Below are 26,149 nucleotides of genomic sequence, written 5' to 3'. Positions count from 1 at the left end.
TAGAGCATGCTTCAGTGAAATCCTCATAATAAGAACTTGCTCTCTAATCAAAATTACACTTTTTCACTCCGGCTCTTCAAAGCATACATCCATACACTCCATGTTTTTAGTTCCAGAATGAAGGTATGAAGGTATGAAGGCCTTCATGGCATCTAGCTATCTCCAACTATGAAATTTTTTGTCTATCCCCTACTTAATCTATCTAATGGTCAGGATTTTTCATGTGGCGGGTGGGCTTGGGGGGAGCAGGCAGGGGTGGGCGCGGAGCCGGCCGCCACCTGTGACTGGTTCTGTGCCGCCATTTTATGCGGGCGGGCCAATTAAGGCCTGCCCAGTGTAATACGCGGCCGGTAGCGCTCAGTGCTACCTGTGCGGGCGGGGGGGTGGAGGAGTCAGGGCCAGTGCTCTTCCGCGCAATCACGCAAAAGAGCGCTTCAACCTTCCTGAGGCAGGGAACTGCCTCAGGGAGACTTATTTAATTTTTTGAACATTGATTCAAAGGTTTATAAGTTGATTTAAAATGTCCCCTCATGCGACTGTGTCACATGAGTTGGGACATGTTTTTATATTGATGAAATTTTAAAAATTTATTTAATAGAAGCTTTAGGAAACCTCATCCCGCTTGTGGATGAGGTTTCCTAAAAAACGCGAAGGCCGCTTTGCCTTTTTGCCTGTCTGCCAACCTTAAGGTTGGATGAGCAGCATTAGCAATTACCTTAATTAAACCCTTAATGGCCATAATAGGCCGTTTACATATCAGCGAGTGCACTGCCAACTCTGGCGCATGCCCGCCGACCGAAACATCACTACTCAGCGCGATGATTGTCAGGACGCACACCCGACATCATCGCGCGTCATTTTACACATCGGCGTGTCAGGCTCGTTCCCACTTGCCAACAGAAAAATCCTGCCCAATGAGATTTCAACCTATCCATCATAACGCAGGATTCTTGAGTGGATTTTATGTCATTTCATTTAACCTATGCACACTTTGCCAAACACCTTTTGGAAATTAAGGCACATAACACCAACAGGAGTATCATTATTCACCTACCTGGTGATGTTCTCAAAGAACTCATTTAGGTTAGTGAGGTAGGACCTGTGCTTCCTGAAGGTCTGCTGGGGATTCCTAATCAATGAAAATTTCCCTGTGATTATAACTCCAAAATGTATCTACTTTTGAACAGGTTTCCTACAATCAGTGTTAAACTTCTCAACCTTTGTCTTAAATTTGACTAAGTCAGCCATTCTCCAATCCATAGGAACCAGTTCAGACCTCCATGAGCTATTGAATATACCTTTAAATGTAACTTTCAGATAAGGTATACTGTATAAGAATGGAAATCAATTTGTGGCATTCATTCTTTAACATTAAGTACTTCTATTTTAGGTATATCATATAATTGCGATTAAAATGACAGATTGGGGTAAGTGACTATATATTTATACATATTTCTGACACTACATATATATCTAAATAAGTAATACTTAAAATGGATATGGCGTGTTGGTGTGCAACAAATGGTAGGATGCTGTTCACACAAATCCCTAATAAGCTAGAAGATGTTGGAGGGTGGGAAAGATGGCTTTTCCCAACATCAATGTGCTACTTAATTTTGTTGGGGTACTTTTCTCTTAGGAGATGAGCTTTCCATCTTAGCCATCAGAAGAAGAGATGGCTCCAACTAAATATTGGGAAGACTGAAGCTATTGACTTTGGTCCCTTGAACAAACTCTGTTGCCTGGTAACTCTTAAACTGAGCACAACTATTCGCAACCTCTGATCCCAAGTTGAGTTTCCCACCATATGTCAGCACTGTCTGCAATACTGCCTACTTTCATCTCCATATCCTCGCTTGGCTCTGACCCACCTTCAGCTCATCTGCTGCTGAAACCCTCACTCATTCATTCCTTTTTGTTACCTCTAGATTTGACAATCTCATTGTTCTCCTGGCCAGCCTTCTTTCTTCCACCCTGCATGAGTCTTAACTCATTCCAAATCTCACTCATCCCTGTGCTGACTTCACTAGCTCCTTGTCTGACAACCCCTCCGTTTTAAGCCCTCATCCTTGTTTTCAAATCTCTCTATAGTGTCATCCCTCCCAATTTGTGTGGCCTCCTCAGTCCTACAAGCCTTAGATCTACTGGCCTTCTGCGCATCCCTCATTTTTAATCGATCCACCATTGGTGGCTGTGCTGTCAGCTGACTTGACCCTAAGCTCTGTAATTCCTTCCCCAAAGTGATCTACTTTCTGCTCTCTCTTTTAAAGATGCTCCTAAAAAGCCAAGATCACCACCCCATTCTTCTAAACTCCAGAAAATATTGAACCAATTTTACTTCTCGTTGGACAATCCTCATCCCAGGAGAAACCTAATGAACATTTGCTGTACTTTTTTTTTTCATTTATTTTTTAAAAATTCATTTACAGGATGTGGGCTTTGCTGACTAGGCCAGCATTTATTGCCCAACCCTAATTACCCTTAAAAAGCTGGTGAACTGCTGCAGACCCTGTGGTGTAGGAGTTTGACCCAGCAACAGTGAAGGAACGGCAATATATTTCCAAGTTAGGATGGTGAGTGGCTTGGAGGGCAACTTCCAGATGGTGGTGTCCACATGTGCCTGCTGCCCTTTGTCCTTCTAGATGGTAGCACTCGTGGATTTGGAAGATGCTGTCTAAGGAGCTTTGGTGAGTTCCTGCAGTGCATCTTGTAGATGAGACACACTGCTGCCACCAAATATTGGTGGAGGGAATGAATGTTTGTGGAAGGGGTACCAGTCACGGGGGCTGTTTTGTCCTGGATGATGTCAAGCTTCTTCAGTGTTGTTGGAACTGCACTCATCCAGGCAAGTGGGGAGTATTCCATCACACTCCTGACTTGTGCCTTGTAGATGGTGGACAAGTTCTGGGGAGTTGGGAGGTGAGTTACTTGCTGCAGGATTCCTCACCTCTGACCTGCTCTTGTAGCCACAGTATTTATATGGCTAGTCCAGTTCAGTTTCTGGTCAGTGGTAACCCTCAGGATCTTAGTCGGGTCTTCAATGATGGTAATGTCCATCAAATGTCAAGGGGCAATAGTTAGATTCTCTTGTTGGAGATGGTCATTGCCTGGCACTTGTATGGCACAAATATTACTTGCCACTTGTCAGCCCAAGCCTGGATATTGTCCAGGTCTTGCTGTATTTGGACATGGACTGCTTCAGTATCTGAGGAATTGTGGTGCTGAACATTGTGCAATCATCATGATCTTATGAAGGAAGAAAGGAAATTGATGAAGCAGCTGAAGATGGTTGGGCTGAGGACATTACCCTGAGGAACTCCTGTAGTGATATCCTGGAGCTGAGATGACTAACCTCCAACCACCACCAGCCATCTTCCTTTGTGCTAGGTATGACTCCAACCAGTGGAGAGTTTTCCCCCTGATTCACATTGACTCCAGTTTTATTAGGGTTCCTTGATGCCACATTCTGTCAAATGCGGCCTTGATGTCAAGGGCAGTCACTCTCACCTCCAATGCAAGCGTATTCTTCTCTAAATATGGAGACCAAAATTGTGCATAGTATTCCAGGTGTGATTTTTGCCAAAGCCCCATACAATTATTGCAAGATTTCTATATTCTTGTGCTCCAATCCCCTTGTAACAAAGGCCAACATGGCATCTGCCTTTCTAATTGCTTGCTGTACCTGCATGCTAACTCCCCCTCTTCCTTGTACAAGTACACCCAAGTCCCTCTGGATATTAAACAGGTGTGAAACTAGTAAATGTTTTTTAAAAATCTACTTTCTCTATTCATACTTCCCCACATCATAATCCACCTGACATCTTGCTGCTGACTTAACCTGCCTATAACTCTTTGGAGCTCCTTTGTGTCCTCCTCACAGCCTACCCACCACCTTTGTCTCATCATCAAACCTACATCAATGACTTGGACAAAGAGACAGCATAATGTAGATTGCAAATAGTTGAGGCCCCAGCACTGACCCTTGTGTCACTCCATTAATTACAGCCTGGCAACTTGAAAATGCCTTATTTATCTCTATTCTCTGCTTCCTGTCCATTTAACCAATCCTCTATCCATGTTAACATATTACCACCAACTCCATAAGCCCTTACCTTGCTTATTGATCTTTCATGTAGCACCTTATCAAACGCCTTTTAGAAATCCAAGTATACTACTTCTACTGGTTCCCCTTTATCTACCCTACTAGTTACGTCCTCATAAACTCTAATAAATTTGTCAAACATTATTTCCCTTTGGTAAAACCATGTTGACATTGTCTGATCATGCTATGATTTTCTAAGCGCATTGTTGAGACTTCCTTAATAATAGATTCCAGCATTTTCCCAATGACTGGTGTCAGGCTAAGTGCCCTGTAGTTCCCTATTTTCTCTCTCCCTCCTTGAATACTGACAATACATTTGCTAACTTCCAATACTCTAGAACTTTCAGAATCTAGGGAATTTTGGAAAATCCTAACCAGTGCATCCACTATCTGTGCAGCTATTTCTTTTTCAAACCTACGTTGGTCATTAGGTCCAAGGATTTATTGGAGTTTAGTCCCTTAAGTTTCTCTGGTACTTTTTCACTGCTAATAACTTTAATTCCCTCACTGTTATTAGCCAGACCAGGTAAGGGTGGCAGACTTCCTTCCCGAAAGGACATTAGTGAACCAGATGGGATTTTCCTTTTATGACAATCAATGATAATTTCATGAGCCAAAACTTTCCGTTTGGTGGGCGGAGCGGGAGTGGATGCGGGTGGGTGTGGACCCGAACGGTGCCCGTGATCGGGGCTGCACCACCATTTTGCGTGGGCGGGCCAATTAAGGCCCACCCAGCGCATTTCCGATTCCCATGGATAGCGGGAGTGTGCGTGTTGTGGCAGGCGTGTACAGACCGCCAGGTCCAATGGCGACCCAGCAGTCTGTTTAAAAGAAGGCTGGCAGCCTCCTGTTGCCTGCTCACAATAGCCATCTGGAGATCCAACTGCAGGGGGTCTGCTCAGCAGAGCACTCTGGATGGGAGGGCAGAGGAGCAGGGCAGGCTGCAGGGTAGGCCAGCAGGAGGCCAATGTGCCCCTCGCTTTTCTGATGATTGCCTTGCTGCCCTCCTCGAGTTGGCAGCACGGCGCGAGGTGTTGGTTCCCCAGGATGGGAGGAGGAGGCCCCCCTGACATAACCAAACGTGCCTGGGAGGAGGTGGTGAGCACCCACGACATGGTGCGGCACACCTGGATCCAGTGCCGTAAGTGCTTCAACAACTTGTTCTGGAAGGGTGAATGCCATGTTGGTGTTGGGCATTTTAACCCAGCAGGTAGCCTTAGCCTTTGAGGCCCACCTCTCTTATCCCCCCGCCCACCAACCAATGTCTTACTGTCGTGACTGCATTGAATCATTTTGGGCATTTCTTGTACGCTGGGTGGGCAAGCAGATAGTGCCCATGCGTACATGCGCCTGAGTGGTTTATGAAATGTGCTCTTCCCCACACCATGTGTTGCTGTTAGTTGCACATGACTAGTCTGGGGGCAACCTGCAGGAGATGCAGCTAGGCACATACTCAGAACTCCAACACATGTCGTATTCACAGTTATGAGATTGTGGAAGGGGAGCCTTAAGGCCTCGGGGCCAAGAGCCATCTGCTGCCCTCGATGCCGCACTTAGTGATGCCTCCTTGCTATGGGAGCTAAGACCGTGTGTTTCCTAAAGTGATGGATGCAGAATGTGTCCAAGGTGGCTGTTTGGGGGGTTGGGAGCAGACATACTATCTCCACCACAGCCCTTGCGGAGGCGTGTCTCCTATTGTAGCGCTGCCCAGCTTCTGGTCTTGCATGGCGGAGAGGTGTCATGAGGCACCTTCTGAGGGGATAGCCCTTGTCACCCAGCAGCCCTCCATCAAGCCGGGCTGGAGCACTGAAGAGCCCCAGCACCTGGGAGTGTCTGAGGATGTAGGCGTCATGGGAGCTGCCTGGGTACCTTGCACAGGCTTGTAGAATCAGCATCCTGTGATCACACACTATCTGCATGTTCTGCATGGAGTGGAAGCCCTTCCTGTTGACAAAGGCATTACCCTGGGCCTCTGGATTGCTAGCCAGCAACATTACCGCTGTGATGGTCACAGTTTCTGCTATTTCTCCATGCACTTCCCTTAGCAGCCTTCGGATACATTGCACCTGGGCCCGGTGATTTATTCAGCTTTAAGGATGCTAAACACTTTAATATTTCCTCCCCCTTTGCTTTATCCTCCCTCTTTGCTTTATCCTACTCTGTATGCTCTTTGACATACAATGGGTCTAGGTTTAGGCATCCCACTTTTTTCTTTGTGGGAACATTTTGTTCTGATCCCTCTTTATCTCCTCTTCTTGAATGTCTCCCGCTGCTTTGACAAATGTTAGAGAAAATTTGACCTGGAAGGTTAGGGGAAGGGTGGAAAGTGGGAGAGGCAGTGATCCTCACTGAGGCAAAGAAATTTGTGAGCTCTTGTCGCTCAAGTTGTTGGACGGGATGGCAGAGGAGATGGGAAACTGGTTGAATAAGACAGTTTGCAGTAGAGAAAAGAAGCCAGAGGTTATCTTTGCATTCCAGGAAATCTTGAATAGTGAGCTTTTATTTTTTTGCAGACGAGAGCAGGACCTGATGATGCTTTGTGGTCTAGCCAGATCTGCCAGTTACAGTCTAAACCATTTATCTGCCATTTCTGTTCAAGTCTGTGTTCCTTGGACTTGAGAGAATGGAGATGAGGGCCATACCAGGGCAACTAATATAGAGAGTAATGGGGGCTCGGGTTTTGAAGGTGTCTGAGTAAATAAGCAGCTGCAGAGCTGTTGTGGTGAATAGAGGGCCAAAGGCTCGATGGTTGGGATTTTGACAGTGCAATTATAAGTGAATTGGGGGAAGAGTTTTTTTTTCCCGGGGTATCAAAGAGATATATTTTTCCTAATATTATTGTGGGATACTTTAGTGTGTGTGTGTGTCTAATTTCATTAAACTAGACATGATTAGACTGTAACGTTTAAAACAGGCATTTGAAAAGAAATTAGGTGTAAAACAGGCGTTTGAAATAGAGATGAGTAAGAGGGTGAGGTCTCAGCAGAGACGGTGTGATTGAAATTTGCATTTTTAGATCAGCAAAATGTTTGATTTTCAAAGGACCATGGAAAATGTTTACAACTGGCAAGATAAATAAGGCAAGGTTTTTATCGTTGATTTGTTCCCAGAAGTGCTGGCCATAATGAGAACATGAAAGATTTTTATATTCGGGGAAAAATAAGACAAGTGGAACCAATGGGATTTACAAAGCAAAAGGGATGAAAGATATTTAAAGAAGGAAGGAGGGCTGTGTGAGGGGTGGCCGTGTGAAATCTTGAAAGGTGACTGTGTGAAATAGACTTGGAGAAAAAGCCTCTAGCTACCCTGAAGTTTTGCTGTTCCAGTAACCAAAGTTGTGTTAAAAGCCTTTGGAAGTCCATTGACCAGTGGATGCTTGTGGTAATATTGTTTTATAAATTTGGAATCTATTTGGACTGTTGCCTTAAAGGAGGTGTGTAGTTAGGAGTCGTCTTAAATAGAAATACAGGGAACTGTTATAACTGTGTAACTGTAATCTTGTGTATGTTTAAGTTTTTTTTGTTAATAAATAGTTTACTTTAATCTTTGCAATCTCTAAAGGTGGTAATAAACTCTGACTCCTGACTTCAGTGCACAAGCCTTCTTGTAATAAATACAAATTGCAAAGTCGTTGTGAATGTGTGGCCAAGTTTCCCTTGTGGATTTGGTCAGCCTGGCAAATACCACCTGCCATATCATGACACAGGGTGGATTCAGAGGAAGTAGGATTGGGAGGGGAAAGAAGGATGTAGGTAGAGAGCGACACAAAGAAGTGATCAGAGATACCTTCTTAACAGTTTTCTTAACTTGTCCTGACAGTATAGTCATCTGAGTCCAGACAATTTAAAAATAGTATAAAAGTCTAAGTTTTCATTTGTCTAAGCAAACTGGAACTGAAAAGACAGTATTGTCTGTATAAATAGCATGTACCAAAGTAAGTATTTTCCTCATGTAATTTTTAGTGTTTTTTTTCTCCTTAGCTTTATGTGCTTGCTGTGAGGTTTTGCTATAGTTAGTTGTGGCTCAGTGATGATAGCACTCTCTATTCAATGAAAATTTAAAGTCTGACTCTAGAGACTTGAGCACAAGTGCAGTACTGAAAGTCTGCTGGTCTATCAGATGAACTGCTAAACTGAGACTCCATCTGCTCTCTCAGGTGGATGTAAGAGGTCCCATGGTGTTATTCAAAGAAGGGCATGGGAGTTCTCCCTGGTGTCCGGGCCAATACTTATTTCTCAAGCATCAATGAAAGATTTTCTGATCATTATTGTATTTCTGTCTGCGGGAGTTTGCTGTGCTCAAATTGGCATTTCTTGCTTCACAAAGTGACTAGACTTCAAATGTACTTCATTACTTGTGAAGCACTTTGGGATGTCCTGAGGGTTTGTGAAAGGCATAATATAAATGCATGTCTTAAATATTTCTTTATGGTGTTTTGCCATTGGGTTTTCTAGTTCTGATTTGTAATGGAAAAACACTAACTAATTAGTAATTTTAATTTGTAGTTGTTAGTCAGTTATTCACAGTTCTAGTCGGTCAAAAATGTGTGAAGCATAGCATATTTGTGAAGTTTTGAAATGCATTAAGAACATTTTGAATTTAACTCTAACCCACCTCATTGACTTGATTTGGAAATGTATTTTCTCCTGGGGGAAGAATCTAAATCTAGCATTTTGAGATGCCCATTATCCTGAACCATCAATAACTTTAAACCAGACTGTTGTACTCGCCTAGTACATTTGTATCAAATCTTGGCTTTTTTCTTTCTTCAAACCCGATATGCTAAATTATTATAATTCTTTACACTTTAACTGGGTATATTGTTTATTAGGAATAAAAATTCAACCAACAGAGATCCATAGAGACTAGAGCCATTCACCAACAAGAGAAAGAGCCATTGAGAATTTACACTTTAAATCTATTTTCTAAAATAAAAAGTGCTATTGATACTAATAGTACCAAGCAACACCAATACTAACAAAAACTGCCTCTTCTCTGTAGAAAACCACAGGACTCAGACCAACTACAATGATGCTTTGATATTAAAGCTGTTTGCCTTCCACTTTGCCAACAGTTACTCATCACTGTTTTATATTGCATTTCTTAGAAAGGTAGGTAAGGCAGTGTGGAGCATTTTAGCAAAGTCTTTACATTGGGTTTTTAGAAGTGTTAACCATTGATATTTAAATTTATTTACAGAACAATCAAAAGTTTTTTCAGTTGCTTGGACTAACTGATTTTGAAGATAATTGTGGAGTGCTGAACAATTGTATGTCAGAACTTGGTGTTCAAGTTGTTATACTCATGATCTTCAAACTATTTCCCAAACTTCTGAAAGATGTTTTCATACCGTAAGTCTCAGAAGCGCTGAACACTTGCTATGTTATTTTAATTGTATATTGTAAATCATTCAAAATGTAGAGCTACCCAATATTCTGTTCTATTTGTAAGGTTGCAGATACTGAAGTAGCCAGTGTCCACATGCAGCAAGGACTGGATAACATTTAGGCTTGGGTTAGTGAGTGACAAGTATCATTCATGCCAGGCAGTGACCACCTCCAACAAAGTCTAACTACTCTCCTTGATTTTCAATGGACACCACTACCATTGCTGAATCCCCCAGCATCAACATCCTACCCTGGGGATTACTGTTGATGATGAACTGAGCTGGACCAACCACACACATACTGTAACTCACCACCTGACTTCCCCAAAGCTTGAAAAGCCATCTACTGGCACAAGTCAGGAATGTGATGGATACTCTCCACTTGCCTGGATGAGTGAAGCTCCAATAACGCTCTAAGCTCAATGCCATCCAGGACAAAGTAACCCACTTGATAGTACAGACTGACGACATTGGAGGTGTACTATCTATAAGATGTCCTGCAGCAACACACAAAAGCTTCTTCAACAACACCTTCCAAATCTGCAACCTCTACTGCCTAGAAGCACAAGGACAGCAGACCCATAGGAACATCACCAGCTGCAATTTCTGCTCCGAGTCTCCCAATATCCTGACTTGGAAATACAACGTCATTCCTTCATCGTTGGGCCAAAATCTTGGAACACTCTACTTAACAGCACTGGTTGTACCTATACCACGTAGATTGCAGTGGTTCAGGTAGGCAAGTGACCACCACCTTCTAAAGCAATTAGAAACAGAATTTCTTTTTTATTCATTCACTGGATGTGGGCTTCGCTGGCTGGGCCAGCATTTTATTCCCATCCCTAGTTGCCCTTGAGAAGGTGGTGGTGAGCTGCTGCCTTGAACTGCTGCAGTCCATATGGTGTAGGTACACCCACAGTGCTGTTAGGGAGTTCCAGGATTTTGACCCAGTGACAGTGAAGGAACAGTCAGGCACAAGTCAGGAGTGTGATGGATACTCTCCACTTGCCTGGATGAGTGAAGCTTGGAGGGGAACTTCCAGGTGGTGGTGTTCCCATGTGCCTGCTGCCCTTGTCCTTCTTAGATGGTAGTGGTCGTGGGTTTGGAAGTTGCTGTCGAAGGAGCCTTGGTGAATTTCTGCAGTGTCTTGTAGATGGTACACACTGCTGCTACTGTGCATCAGTGGTGGAGGGAATGAATGTTTGTGGATGCAGTGCCAATCAAGCGGACTGCTTTGTCCTGGATGGTGTCGAGCTTCTTCAGTGTTGTGGGAGCTGCACTCATCCAGGCAAGCGGGGAGTATTCCATCACACTCCTAACTTGTCTTGTAGATGGTGGACAGGCTTTGGGGAGTCAGGAAGTGAGTTACTTGTCGAAGGATTCCTAGCCTCTGGCCTGCTCTTGCAGCCACAGTATTTATATGGCTAGTCCAGTTCAGTTTCTGGTCAATGGTAACCCCCAGGATGTTGATAGTGGGGGATTCAGTGATGGTATTGCTATTGAACATCAAGGGGCAATGGTTAGATTCTTTCTCTTGTTGGAGATGGTCATTGCCCCGTGGTTTGAATGTTACTTGTCACTTGTCAGCCTAAGTCTGGATATTGTCCAGGTCTGGCTGCATTTGGACATTAGACTGCCTCAGTGTCTGAGGAGATGCGAATGGTGTTGAACATTGTGCAATCATCAGCAAACATCCCCACTTCTGACCTTATGCTGAAAGGTCATTGATGAAGTAGCTGAAGATGGTTGAACTGAGGTCACTACCCTGAGGAACTCCTGCAATGATGTCCTGAAGCTGAGGTGGCTGACCTCTAACAACCACAACCATCTTTGTGCTAGGTATGGCTCCAACCAGTGGAGAGTTTTCCCCCTGATTCCCATTGATTCCAGTTTTGCTGGGGCTCCTTGATGCCACACTCTGTCAAATGCAGCCTTGATGTCAAGGGCAGTCTCACCTCACCTCGGGAGTTCAGCTCTTTTGTCCATGTTTAAACCAAGATAATAATGAGGCCAGAAACTGAGTGGCCCTGGTGGAACCCAAACTGGGCATCAGTGAGCAGGTTATTGCTAAGCAAGTGCTGTTTGATAGCACTGTTGATGACTCCTTCCATTACTTTACTGATGATCAAGAGTAGACTGATGCGGCAGTAATTGGCTGGGTTAGATTTGTCCTGCTTTCTGTGTACAGGACATACTGGGTAATTTTCCACATAACTGGGTAGATGCCAGTGTTGTAGCTGTACTGGAACAGCTTGGCTAGGGGCGTGGCAAGTTCTGGAGCACAAGTCTTCAATACTATTGCCGGAATATTGTCAGGCCTATAGACTTTGCACTATTCAGTGCCTTCCACCATTTCTTGATATCATGTGGAGTGAATTGAATTGGCTGGAGATTGGCATCTGTGATGATGGGAACCTCCAGAGGAGGCCGAGATGGATCATCCACTTGGCACTTCTGGCTGAAGATTGTAGGAAATGCTTCAGCCTTATCTTTTGCACTGATGTGCTGGGCTCCTCCATCATCGAGGATGGGGCTATTTGTGGAGCTGCCTCCTCCAGTGAGTTGTTTAATTGTCCACCACCATTCACAACTGGATGTGGCAGGACTGCAGATCTGATCCTTTGGTTGTGGGATTGCTTAACTCTGTCTATCACTTGCTGCTTACGCTGTTTGGCATATAAGTAGTCCTGTGTTATAGCTTCACCAGGTTAACACCTCATTTTTAGGTGCTGCTGCTGGCATGCCCTCCTGTACTCTTCATTGAACCAGGGTTGACCCCCTGGCTTGATGGTAATGGTAGAGTGGGGGATATGCCAGGCCATGAGGTTACAGATTTTGTTGGAGTACAGTGCTGCTGTTGATGGCCCACAGTACCTCACTGGATGCCCAGTCTTGAGTTGCTAGATCTGTTTGAAATCTATCCCATTTAACACAGTGGCAGTGCCGCACAACACAATGGAGAGTATCCTCAATGTGAAGGTGGGACTTCATCTCCACAAGCACTGTGCGGTGGTCACTCCTACAGATACTGACAGGGACAGATGCATCTGTGGCAGGTGGGTTGGTGAGCATGAGGTCAAGTATGTTTTTCCCTTTTATTGGTTCCCTCACCACCTGCTACAGACCCAGTCTAGCAGCTATGTCCTTTAGGACTCAGCCAGCTCGGTCAGTGGTGATGCTACCGAGCCACTCTTGGTGATTGACATTGAAATCCCCCACCCAGAGTACATTCTGCGCCCATACTATCCTCAGCGCTTCATCAAGTGGTGTTCAATATGGAGGAGCATTGCTTCATCAGCTGAAGGAGGGTGGTATGTGGTAATCAACGGGAGGTTTCCTTGCCCATGTTTGACCTAATGCCATGGGGTCCGGAGTCAATGCTGAGGACTCTCAGGGCAACTCCCTCCCAACTGTATACCACTGTGCTGCCTCTGCTGGGTGTGTCCTGCTGGTGGGCCAGGACATAACTAGTGATGGTGGCAGTGGCAAGTTGCATAGGGGGATGGGTGTTTTTGTGACAGGAAGGTGGTTTCCAGTGAGATTGTGCAGAGCTTTTTTAAATCCCTTGTTTTCACCATGCATTTAATCAATGATTTAGACTTAACCTACACTTAAAAAGTTTGCATATGATACAAAAATTGACCATTTGGTTGGTGGTGAGGAAGAAAGCTGTAGTCTTCAGGAAGACATCAATTGACTGGTTAGGTGGGTAGAAAAGTAGCAAAGGGAATTCAGTCCAGAGAAGTGTGACATACTGCATTTGGGAAGGACAAAGGGAATATACAGTGGCCTAGACTTTGCACGAGGGAGGGGTTGCTTGATGGCAAACAGAAGCAAGATAATCAACCTGAAACATTAACTCTGTTACTTTCCACAGCTGCTGCCAGACCTGAGTATTTCCAGCATATTCTGTTCTTGTTTCAGGTTTCCAGAAACCACTTTGCTTTTGTGAAGTCTGGGACCTGGATAGCTATTTTGAATGCTCAGTGCACATAAGGCAATCTATGTAACTCAATCCATTCAAAAAAGCAGTAAACTGTATTGACGAATAATATCATACTCGGCACCATTTTTATGTGAATGGACCTTTTCTAATTTTATTTATTTAAATCGATTGATCACTTGTCCTCAATCCATCAATGCAAGGTTTTTAATTGCAATCTTGCATCTATCCCCCACCCCCACTAACTCATGTTTAAAAAAAAAATGTTGTCATCCACAAGTCGAGTCTAAAGTCAGATTTGTTTATCTCAAACCAGTCTTTGCCCAGATTGCAGGTGGAAAGGCTGTACCCCTCAATGAATTATAAATACTGCAAGTAACTTTAAGGGCTTTTGATCTAATTGGGTCACAGTCAGAAATTGTATAATCTCACCATTATATATTTTTTGTTCACATTTCATTTGAACTTTTCATCATTCTTGATGTCTTACAGATGGTTGCGGAAAACTAAAAACAGAATCTGCAGTAGGATAAAAATTACATTATCTTCAAAAAATGCCATGCAATTGACAGTGGATGATTTTATTATAAAAGAATCAAAGAAACCGGACCTGGGAGACTTCACACTGGAGGAGTACACAGAGAAAATTATACAGTATGGTTACCAGATGGTAAGATTGAACACTTATTACTAAGGCACTAGAAGAAATAACTTGCATGAAATCTGTAGTTTAAACAATTGCAAACAAAGATTTGAGTTGTAGATTAGGGAATCCATTGTCTGTTTTCATTTGAGTATTTTGGTTTAATTGAGTGCTTAATTATCCAATTACCCAATTCTGAGTAACCCAATAGAACATTCTAGAGCAGACCCTCTAATAACAAATAGAAAAAGTTTATTTTAAAAGGAAAAAGTAGACTTAACACAACATACAGCTTCAATCGGATGATCTGGCCACTGAAGTCGTAAGGTACCTCGGGTTCCTTCATTGATAGCAATTCGTTCAAATTCTTCCTGGGGAGCATCCAGTACGTGACTATAGCTAGAAGATGTCACTTGGACCCTCTACTTTTAACCCCTAATTTACCATTTCCTTATCTCTGATCAGGTCTGTTGTAATTTTGTAATTGGTCAGTTTCTTTATTGAATTGTTTTAATTGGAGTACAATTACCTTCATACGTTGTCACCTGAAGGAACAATGTATCCTTTAGTGTCTTTCCGATCTGACTTTGTGCACTTGTCGATAGTTCAGCCTCATCATTAATGTGATCAAGGCCAGAGTGTTGCCGAACCAGTGTGCATTATCTGATTTGATACAGTTCCTGAAGGCAGAATGTTGGTAGAACAAAGAACAAAGAAAAGTACAGCACAGGAACAGGCCCTTCGGCCCTCCAAGCCTGCGCCGATCATATTGCCCGTCAACTAAAACATTTCGCACTTCCGGGGTCCGTATCCCTCTATTCCCATCCTATTCATGTATTTGTCAAGCTGCCTCTTAAACACCACTATCGTACCTGCTTCCACCACCTCCTCTGGCAGCGAATTCCAGACACTCACTACCCTCTGCGTAAAAAAACTCGCCCCACACATCTCCTCTATAGTTTTCTCCTCTCACCTTAAATCTATGTCCCCTAGTAATTGACTCTTCCACCCTGGGAAAAAGCTTCTGACTATCTACTCTGTCCATGCCACTCATAATTTTGTAAACTTCTATCAAGTCGCCCCTCAATCTCCGTCGCTCTAGTGAGAACAATCTGAGTTTCTCCAACCTCTCCTCATAGCTAATAACCTCCAAACCAGGCAGCATCCTGGTAAACCTCCTCTGCATCCTCTCCAACGCCTCCATATCCTTCTGGTAATGTGGCAACCAGAATTGCACACAATATTCCAAGTGTGGCCTAACCAAGGTTCTATACAGCTGTAGCATGACTTCCCAGCTTTTATACTCAATACCCCTGCCAATGAAGGCAAGCATGCCATATGCCTTCCTGACTACCTTATCCACCTGCGTTGCCACTTTCAGTGACCTGTGGACCTGTACACCCAGATCCCTCTGCCCGTCAGTGCACTTAAGTGTTCTGCCATTTACTGTATAATTCCTGCCTGTATTAGACCTTCCAAAATGCATTACATCGCATTTGTCCAGATTAAACTCCATCTGCCATTTCTCCGCCCAAGTCTCCAACCGATCTATATCCCGTTGTATCCTTTGACAATCCTCTTCACTATCTGCAACTCCTCCAACCTTAGTGTCGTCTGCAAACTTACTCATTAGCCCAGTTACATTTTCCTCCAAATCATTTATGTATACTACAAACAGCAAAGGTCCCAGCACTGATCACTGCGGAACTCCACTAGTCACAGCTCTCCATTCAGAAAAGCACCCTTCCACTGCTACCCTCTGTCTTCTATGACCAAGCCAATTCTGTATCCATCTTGCCAGCTCACCTCTGATCCCATGCGACTTTCCTTCTGTACCAGTCTGCCATGGGGGACCTTGTCAAAGGCCTTACTGAAATCCATGTAGATAACATCCACTGCCCTTCCATCGATGATTATCTTTGTCACTTCCTCGAAAAACTCGATCAAGTTAGTGAGACACGACCTCCCCTTCACAAAACCATGCTGCCTCTCACTAATACGCCCATTTGCTTCCAAATAGTAGTAAATCCTGTCACGAAGAATCTTCTCCAATAATTTCCCTACCACTGACGTAAGGCTCACCGGCCCGTAATTTCCTGGATTATCCCTGCTACCCTTCTTAAACAATGGAACAACATTGGCCATTCTCCAGTCCTCTGGGACCTCACCCGTAGCCAGTGAGGATGCAAAGATTTCTGTCAAGGCCCCAGCAATCTCCTCCCTTGCCTCCCTCAGTACTCTGGGGTAGATCCCATCTGGCCCAGGGGACTTATCCGCCTTAAAATTCTTCAAGACGCCTAACTCTTTTTTGATCTCAACATGATCCAGGCTATCTACACACTCTTCACTAGACAAATCGACCGCTAAGTCCTTCTCTTTGGTGAATACTGATGAGAAGTATTCATTTAGTATCTCTCCCATTTCTTCCGGCTCCACACACAGATTCCCACCTCTGTCCCTGAATGGGCCTACCCTTTCCTTGGCTACTCGCTTGCTTTTAACATATGTATAAAAGGCCTTGGGATTTTCCTTAATCCTGGTTGCCAGTGACTTTTCATGAACCCTTTTAGCCCTCCTGACTCCTTGCTTAAGTTTCTTCCTACTTTCTTTATATTCTCCACGGGCTTCATCTGTTCCCAGCCTTCTAGCCCTTACGAATGCTTCCCTTTTCTCTTTAACTAATCTCGCAATATCCTTCATTATCCAAGGTTCCTGAAACTTGCCATGCTTATCCTTCATCCTAGCAGGAACATGCCGGTCCTGAATTCTTATCAACTGACGTTTGAAAGCCCCCCCACATGTCAGTTGTTGATTTGCCCTCAAACATCCGCCTCCAGTCTAGATTCCTCAGTTCCTGCCTAATATTGTTATAATTAGCCTTCCCCTTTTAAAGCTTAGACTTTTGAATAAAACCCAGTCTGTCTTAATCAAGTAGTTCCCTTATTATTAATTCTTCAATTATAACATAATCAAGGTACAATATTTGGTCAATCAACTGCTTCTGACTGGTTGCTAATTGTACAGTTATATTAATATATGTGGGTTTATAAAGTTTGGAGCATGGCTTCTTTGGTTCAGTGTTAGTACAAAATGATGTCTTGATCTTGTTAGCTTACTACTGAGTATAATTTTTAAATAGTCTGTAAATGGTCAAGTTGTACTTAAAATTTACTTATAAGCCTACTTGCCCCATGTACCCACCCTCGCCCCTGCCCTTCCCTTCTCTCACCTTCCCTCTCCCCTCACAATGCACTCGACCTTCCCTTTTCTCTTTTTCCCTCCCACCCAACCTTCTCACACCACACTTGCTGCCTTCCAAATTATTTAGCAATACAATTGAATAAAAATTTTAGCTATAGTGTTGGAATATCTTTAGTTTCTAATTGTATGGCATTGACACATCCCAAGAAAATTCCAGTATTGTGCATGTTCAGATTATACAATTTGCATTCAACTAAATTGCAGAACAAAAAAAATATCAAATCTAAGACTGGTATACAGGGAAAAGACGAGGCTAAATTTAGTTTTCAAGGGCACTGAAGGCAAACGCGGATAAATTTTAATTTTGTTGGGAAATATGTTTTTTTTTGTTTTAAACCCAATTTTGTCTAGAAGAAATTTCAGTAACTAAAGGGGGAAAATGGCAGAAGAAAAAACATTTTTGAATGACTTGCGGGTGGAAAATGTACAGGAGTACCCTGTATGACACTCAGTATGTGGAGGGCATTCTGTGCCAGGTGTATTTATTTGTTCATGTGAAACTCTGCAGTCAGTATGGTGTAGGTACACTACACTACTGTTAGTGAAGGGGGTTCCTGGGTGTCAAAACCGTGACAGTGAAGTCTGGATGGCATGTGACTTGGAGAGAAATTTGTAGGTGGTGGCATTCCTATGCATCAGCTCCCCTTGTCTTTTTAGGTGGTAGAGGTTGTGAGTTTGGAAGGTGCTGTTGATGAAGCCTTGGCAAGTTGCTGCTGCACAGCTTGTAGATGGTACATGCTGCTGCTGTAGCGCACTAGTCATGGAGGGAGTAAATGCTTAGGGTGGGGAACGGGGTGCCAGTCAAGCAGGCTACCTTTGCCTTGTTATAAGGTTGTATGTTGTCTCATGAATAGGTCTAGAGACTTGCATGGTTGAACAATAACTGTTTATACATATATACAGGATACAGTCATGGCTAGATACTATCTTCATGCTGACTTCTACCAGATTCACTATCACACTCTACTACTCTCATGTGACTTTCTACATCATAATGCGGGTGGTACTGTTTCCCCAGTCCCACATTAACCCTTACAGTCCTGAATGGTTTTGAGCTCCTTGAGTGCTTTTGGAGCTGCACTCATCCAGTTAAGTGGGGAGTATTCCATCACAGTCCTGACTTGTGCTTTTTTAAGTGATGAAACAACTTTAGAGAATCAGGAGGTGAGTTAGTCTGCAGAATTCCCATACTGTGGCCTGCTCTTGTGACCACAGTATTCATCTGGCTGATCCAGTTCAGTTTCTGGTCAGTGGTGATCTTCAAAATGTTGATGGATTCAGTGACAGTTTTACCATTGAAAGTCAAGAGAGGTGGTTAGACACACACTTGTTGGAGATGGTCATTGCCTGACGTTTGTGGCACAAATATTTCTTATTGCTTATTTGGGCAGAATAACCATTCGCAGTTAGGAGAAATTGCTTCCTTAAGCATGATAAAACATGCTTTTAACTTAGCAAATGATATATGTTAACATATTACTTTTTAGTTTTGTCATTGTTTACCCATATTATCTGAATTCACCAGACCCAATTTCTATTTTCAGCTTTTTTCTATCTCATTCCCTCTGGCACCACTTCTTTTCTTCATAACCATTTTATGTGACATACGTGTTGATGCTAAGCGACTGTTGTGGATTTGTAAACGCCCCATTGCTTTCATGGCTCAAGACATTGGTAAGATATTGTATGAATGGGCTATTGAGATTTTTTTATAATAAAAATGATAACTCAAATGCACATGAAATCACGCAGCCATTAAGCATTGTTCAAACACTCATTCTTTGAGCACAAAAGCAAAAATAACATGGAGCTGGATTTTCCGTGGGGGTGGGTTCCCTGCACCCAGCATACCTCCACTTAGCCGGCTCGCCCTAATTTTTCGGGCAATGGCCCTTTAATCAGTATGAGGCAAGACTTCTCTCCACCTCCAGCAGGGAGCCATGCCTCATAGGGCCAATTGGAGACCAGCAGCTTTGCACACCTGCAGTGCCTGAGGAGTGGTGGCCACTCCTGGTGCTGCAGGTAGGGGAGGAGGTGACGATCAGCGATGGACCCAGATTGAGGTAAAGCTGAAATCTCTCCAGGGCTAGGCTGATGGGCCCCAGTGAGGGGAGGACACATTGGACAGGAGGGTGGGTGTGGGGAGATAGAGACAAAACTAGGGGGAATGGGGGCTCCAATTGGCGCTGAGGGCTCGGGAAGGATTCACCCTCTTTAACTGACAGCAGCCCACATTAATTGCCCATTTAAGGGCCTCAATTGGCGCCACACAGGCGAAACACCCGGTGTCACACCCGCTGTGGGTATACCACTGATGACATTGTGCCATAATTTATAGGTACACCCTGCTGTTTTCCAGCCCATGGTGGCCTGTAAAATTCAGCCAAGATATCAATCCATTATTCTAACCTTGTAAGTAATCCAAATTAATTAGGCTAAATTTAATCACTTTATCAAATGCATGCAGTATTACTTGAAACCAGATTCTGCATTTTATTCAATCAATTTTGCACCAAGGACAACATCTTGGGCATGTTGGAAAGCTTTTGGATAATACAGTTTTAAGGAATAAATGTTCCTAGACTTTGAAGTTTATTGGCTCCAATGTGGGCTTTTTGGCATCACTTTCAAGTCTCGTGCTTGCATCACCATAGCTTTGGTAAAAGATCTCATACGTTAAAATAGCCATTAATTTATCAGTGTCACTCTGACTCAATACCACTTTCCCTCAATCCGCTTCTGTTTTCAACCCCAATTCAAGGCTTAGTACAGCACTCCCTCAATAGACAGTGTATTAAAAAGGGCCAATCAGAAGTTTTTGTTTTTTCAATAAACATTAATCGTTTGCCACTTTAAAGGAATGTACAAGAAGTCCTAGTTCTTCAGCTACTTACCCAACTATATCTCTCAACCAACACTGAAAAAGATTAACTGCACGTTAATTTGTTTGCTGCATATGGATCCTTGAGTAAATGGACCGAAGTAGTTTGGAACGTCCTGAAGACGTGAAAGTCACTTTACAAAAATCAGTTTTACTTTAGACAGTTGGGACAAAAATTAATACTCGTTCATTAACTATAGCAGCCATAAAAATTGGTCAAGTTGTGATCCGTTAAATGAATAATTTATTAGTCCATTTAAACTGAGCATTAACAAGAAAATCGTAACAAGGCTTGCATCTGTTTCAGTGTCAGGAGAAGGTACGATCACCACACTCTGCAGAAGCGTTCTGCATGCGACTTTGCTCAAATATATGAACTTATATCTACAAATATATGAACAAATATATCAACTAACCTTTAAGCAAATCTTTATGCAATTACTGTCAATCTCTTAATTCATAAGACAAAGGTAGGTTGGAGAAATCTGATTGTGCTCCAGCATTTGTAAATTGCGAGAGAAGGCAAAAATTTTAGATGATCATGAAGTATCAAAAGCTTTCACAAAGCTGCATTGGCCACTTTTTGGGTTATAAAATTTGTGGCTCTATATTCCTATGTAGATACTTGTAGACTGTAGTCGTCACTAGCAATTTATATGTAATAGACTATGTATATTTTAGGTAATAGAAAATTTTTATTCCATATTTTCAGGTCAATGGTTGACTATATTAGATCTAATAAATGGAGTAGCAGTGGTGACCAATGCTTGTGTGATTGCTTTCAACACCGATTTTGCAAGGGAGCGACCCTTTCATGAGCAACTGATTATCCTAATTGTAATTGAGGTACAGTATTACTATCATCAAAACTCACTTTGATTACTGCAGAAGCTATTCGATTGCTGCTTACTTTCAGAGGAAAGGACAAGCATTTGGGCTTTGATCTTGACAGGTCTCGTCCAGTGTTTTTCATTGAATGTAACAAAATAAAGGATGGCAGACCAATCATGTCAGCCTGTTCCTGCCCCATGGAACTCATTTCTTGCTCTCTTGACTCCATTCTCTCTCCTTGTCCAGTCTCTTCCCACCTACTTCCGTGATTCCACTCACGCCCTACATCATATCAACAATTTCCAGTTCCCTGGCCCCAACCGCCTCCTCTTCACCATGAACGTCCAATCCCTCTACACCTCCATCCCCCACCGGTATGGTCTTAGGGCTCTCCGCTTCTTCCTCGAACAGAGGCCCGAATAATCCCCATCCACCACTACTCTCCTCCATCTGGCTGAACTTGTTCTCTCACTGAACAATTTCTCCTTAAACTCCTCTCACTTCCTCCAAATAAAAGGTGTGGCTATGGGTACCCGCACGGGCCCCAGTTATGCCTGTCTCTTTATGGGGTATGTGGAACATTCCTTGTTCCAGTCCTACTCAGGCCCCCTCCCACAACTCTTTCTCCGGTACATCGATGATTGCTTCGGTGCTGCTTCATGCTCTCGTCTGGACCTCGAAAAATTTATTAATTTTGCTTCCAATTTCCACCCCTCCATCATTTTCACGTGGTCCATCACTGACACTTCCCTTCCCTGACCTCTCTGTCTCAATTTCTGGTGATAGACTGTCCACCAATATTCATTACAAGCCTACCGACTCCCACAGCTACCTCGACTACAGCTCCTCACACCCCGCTTCCTGTAAGGACTCCATCCCATTCTCTCAGTTCCTTCGCCTCCATCACATCTGTTCTGATGATGCCGCTTTCCAAACCAATTCCTCTGACATGTTTTCCTTTTTCCTTAACTGAGGTTTTCCACCCACGGTGGTTGACAGGGCCCTTAACCGTGTCCGGCCCATCTCCCACGCATCCGCCCTCACACCTTCCTCACCCTCCCAGAACCATGATAGGGTCCCCCTTGTCCTCACTTATCACCCCACCAGCCTCCGCGTTCAAAGGATCATCCTCCTCCATTTCCGCCAACTCCAGCATGATGCCACCACCAAACACATCTTCCCTTCACCCCCCCAGCGGCTTTCCGCAGGGATTGTTCACTCCAGGGCACCCTGGTCCACTCCTCCATCACCCCCTACACCTCAACCCCCTCCCACAGCACCTTCTCATGCACCCACAGAAGGTGCAACACCTGCCCTTTACTTCCCCTCAACTCACCATCCAAGGGCCCAAACACTCCTTTCAAGTGAAGCAGCATTTCACTTGCACTTCCCTCAATTTAGTCTAGTGCATTTGTTGCTCCCAATGTGGTCTCCTCTACATTGGAGAGACCAAACGCAGACTGGGTGACTGCTTTACGGAACACCTTCGGTCTGTCCGCAAGCATGAACCAGACCTCCCTATCGCTTGCCATTTCAACACACCACCCTGCTCTCATGCCCACATGTCCGTCCTTGGCTTGCTGCATTGTTCCAGTGAAGCTCAATGCAAACTGGAGGAACAGCACCTCATCTTCCGACTAGGCACTTTACAGTCTTCCAGACTTAATATTGAGTTCAACAATTTCAGATCATGAACTTCTCCATCCCCACCCCCTTTCCGATTTCCCCCTTTTTCCAATAATTTATAATTTTTTTACAACTATATTTTTTTCTTTTCCCTCCTATTTTTAAATTTATTTCAATCTATTGTTTCATCTCCACCTTTTAGCCCATTTCGATCCCTTCCCCCCACCCAACCCCCACTAGGGCCATCTGCCACTAGCTCGTCCTGCTTGCTACCCTTAATGTCCCCATTAGCACATCCTTTAGATAATATCACCACCATCAACACCCCTTTGTCCTTTTGTCTATGACATCTTTGGCAGTCTCTTTTTGGCCTCCACCTATCACTGGCCCCCTATCGAGCTCTCCTGTCCCACCCCCTTCTACCAGCTTATATTTCATCTCATTTCTATATGTCTTAGTTCTGATGAAGGGTCAAACGGACTCGAAACATCAACTGTATCCCTCTCCGCAGATGCTGTCAGACCTGCTGGGTTTTTCCAGGTATTTTTGTTTTTGTTCTAGATTTCCAGCATCCGCAGTATTTTGCTTTTATTTTAAAGTAAAGGATGGACCTTTTAGTTACTGTACATTAATTTGACTCGGATTTGAGAGGGCACAAAGTAGATAGAAAAAATTTGGCCTGGTCCATGGGATTTTTAATGAACAATAGCTTTGTTATATAACTTGTGCTTCCAGCGTTTCTGCATTTTCACTAATAGTCCGAGGCTGCGGACTTGCTATCACTTCTGTCTTTTTTGTAGTTTGCTGTCCCAGAGCACAACACTCTGGCTTTGTGTTCTTACCGATACAGATCGGAGTGACGTGGGATATGTAGGCAGCAGTCTCTGACCACTTAAGTTCGCACCCAGTATGAATCCATTCTGTCAATCCTGCTTTCAATGAGAGCTCGAAGGAGGTTCCTTGTGCTCCCCATGCATTTTCATTTATTGTAAGGTTCCTTTTAAATATTTGGAACAAGTGGGTACTTTTGCCCATATTGTCAAGGCATTTAATGTTAGGATTAGAGTTCTCTGAACACACAGACACCATGGGCAGAGCTTTGTCCTGACTGTGAGTATTCTGTTTGGGACGGACAGTATAAAATGTGATATTGCTTGGCTTGAAATGGTTTTGTAGTTAAAGGTCTTGAATACATTTCCAACTTGATTTATAAGTATGCCATATATCTTTTGGAGGGGTGGGAGGGGGTCATTTTGTGGTGCTTTTATTTCCAAGAAACGACTTGTAGTTTACCTGAACTTGTTAGAACCATAGATGTATGAAACAAACTACCCAGTTTTCAGTGCTGCTTTGTTGCTGCACTGCAAGTCAAATGTCTTGTTGCACTGATTTGGGTGCCTCGTGCTCTAGAATTCCCTGCACTTCCCCTCCACTTGCTCTCCAATAGCATCCTGCAACTCCATCTCTCTCTGATCAAGTGTTTTGCCACCCCGCCTTATCTCTATCTTTGTATCAATTTCTGCATTAAAGGTGCTATACAAACACGTGCTATGTAACCAAGAGGAAAATATATATTTTTTTTTAGCATATAGTGTTCGTGGTGAAGTTTCTGCTTTCGACTATCATACCAGATGTTCCTCAACATATACTGCTGGCAATAAGGAAGGTAAGTCTTTAATAACTAATATACATACTGTACCATTGTATTAACAAGGGAAATAAAGGCCCATGATTTTATAGCATTGATTCATGGTTGATGATCTATACTGATTTAAGTATTCCGCAGTTAAAAACACAACAATGTTACAAGTATGAGCAATGTGACGTAATGTACCAATAGAGACCTGACATTTCTGTGCAGTCCATGGATCATGATACTTCTAGGTAAACATACAGAACCTATAATGTAACAGGAGCATTTGTAGTATTTCTCTCTGTTCCCACTAATACAATTAAGCACACCCACATCCAACTTCCCAATTATTCTAATTATTATTTATAACAGTATTCTGCTATATTTGTTATCTTAGGAGAAATATCAAGTGGCAACAAAAATGAAGGGTTATCCAACTAGCCTTCATCAATTCAGATGATTCTAGAAAATCACAGCAGAGCTGTAAGTTATCTGTTCTGTTCTTACACTTTTAGTTTTGGTCTAGTCTTTTAATAGCTATTGATTATCTTTATCCAAATAGATTTAATTTTGCCAGCCTTCCTCCTGTGAAGCACTTTGGCACACTGCATTGTAGCCAATATATCAGTGTGAGATTATCTATAGCTTGGCATCTATTTTTGTCTGATTACACTTGGTTCCATTGTGGGACCTTTTTGAGCACAAATTGGCTGCCAAGTTTCCTACATTATAACAATACTGACTACAATTCATAAAATATTTTATTGGTTGCAAAGAACTTGGGTTGTTTAATTTTTAAAGATACTATATAAATGAGTTATTTTTACATTGTAAGATCACTAGCTGTTATAGAAATTATCTGACAGATTAAGCATTGTAAATTTAGTAGTTAATCTCACAGGCTGGCATCCTAATTATCACTGTGGTATGAGGCCCTTGCATCTATCAGAAATGCTCTTTCTGCTATACCGTTTCTACAAGATGATCTCTTAACAGGTGCAACATGAGAGTAAGTATGGTGTAGTTATAGTCAATTCTGATTCTGTTCAATAGTTTTGACACTGACACCATATTGATAGTTACAACTTTGCTTAAATACTGTAATGTACTTATGTTAAATAGTCATTTTCTATGGACAATTGAGTTGTACTACCCTGTTTTCCCTTGGGTAAAAGCTGTGCTGTCGTTCCACGTTCCCTTTTACTCTGTTCACATGCACCTTTCCTGGTGCACTGTTCAGTCTACAAGACCCTCCTATTCATTCATTCCCTTACATATCCTTCTTTTTCCCCTCTTTCTGCCTCTTGTCCTTCTATTTCTGCTCATTGGAGTTTTAAAAAATGAGAGGTGATCTTATTGAAGCATGTAAGATTGAGGTGCTTGACAGGGTAGATGCTGGGAGGACGCTTCCCCTTGTGGGGGGAATCAAGAACTAGGGGCTTATCTTTAAAAAAAATAAGGGGTCTCCCATTTAAAGCGGAGCAGAGGAATTTCTTCTTTCAGAGGTTGTTAGTCTTTGATATTCTCTTCCATAGAAAGCAGTGGAGGTTGGGTCATTGTCTAACTTCACCCTGAATATGTTCAGATTTTTGATCATCAAGGGTTATGGAGTGGCAGGAAGGAACGTGGAATTAAGGCCATAATCAGATTCACCATGATCTTTTCGAATGGCGGAGCAGGCTTAAGAGGCCGAATAGCCTACTTCTGCTCCTATTTCTAATGTTATTAAATGTAAGGATAAAATTTGCAGATTGATTTGGGTCTAGAATTACAAGACTACCCTCTTATGAATCACTTTTTTAAAAATTTGTCTATAGATTCTGCATAAATGATGGGAACTAAA

The 26,149-nt window shown here is 43.0% G+C and overlaps 1 protein-coding gene across 1 annotated transcript in view; it reads left to right on the top strand.

Moving 5' to 3' along the window:
- LOC144683112 (anoctamin-7-like) overlaps positions 1 to 24,766 on the top strand; it is a 48,340-nt gene extending 23,574 nt beyond the window's left edge. The window contains exons 6-13 of the mRNA XM_078546130.1: positions 1,391 to 1,427; positions 9,104 to 9,213; positions 9,302 to 9,453; positions 13,924 to 14,101; positions 18,880 to 19,009; positions 20,929 to 21,062; positions 24,259 to 24,339; positions 24,704 to 24,766. Coding sequence (XP_078402256.1) covers positions 1,391 to 1,427; positions 9,104 to 9,213; positions 9,302 to 9,453; positions 13,924 to 14,101; positions 18,880 to 19,009; positions 20,929 to 21,062; positions 24,259 to 24,339; positions 24,704 to 24,766 — 885 coding nt within the window. The remainder of the gene's footprint in view (positions 1 to 1,390; positions 1,428 to 9,103; positions 9,214 to 9,301; positions 9,454 to 13,923; positions 14,102 to 18,879; positions 19,010 to 20,928; positions 21,063 to 24,258; positions 24,340 to 24,703) is intronic.
- Positions 24,767 to 26,149: the final 1,383 nt, after the last annotated feature.

The sequence above is a fragment of the Cetorhinus maximus genome, chromosome 7 (assembly GCF_964194155.1).
Source record: "Cetorhinus maximus chromosome 7, sCetMax3.hap1.1, whole genome shotgun sequence".
In the NCBI taxonomy this organism is placed as follows: Eukaryota; Metazoa; Chordata; class Chondrichthyes; order Lamniformes; family Cetorhinidae; genus Cetorhinus; species Cetorhinus maximus.
Note: the sequence above shows the minus strand (reverse complement) of the source record. Positions and strands in the feature narration are given on the sequence as shown.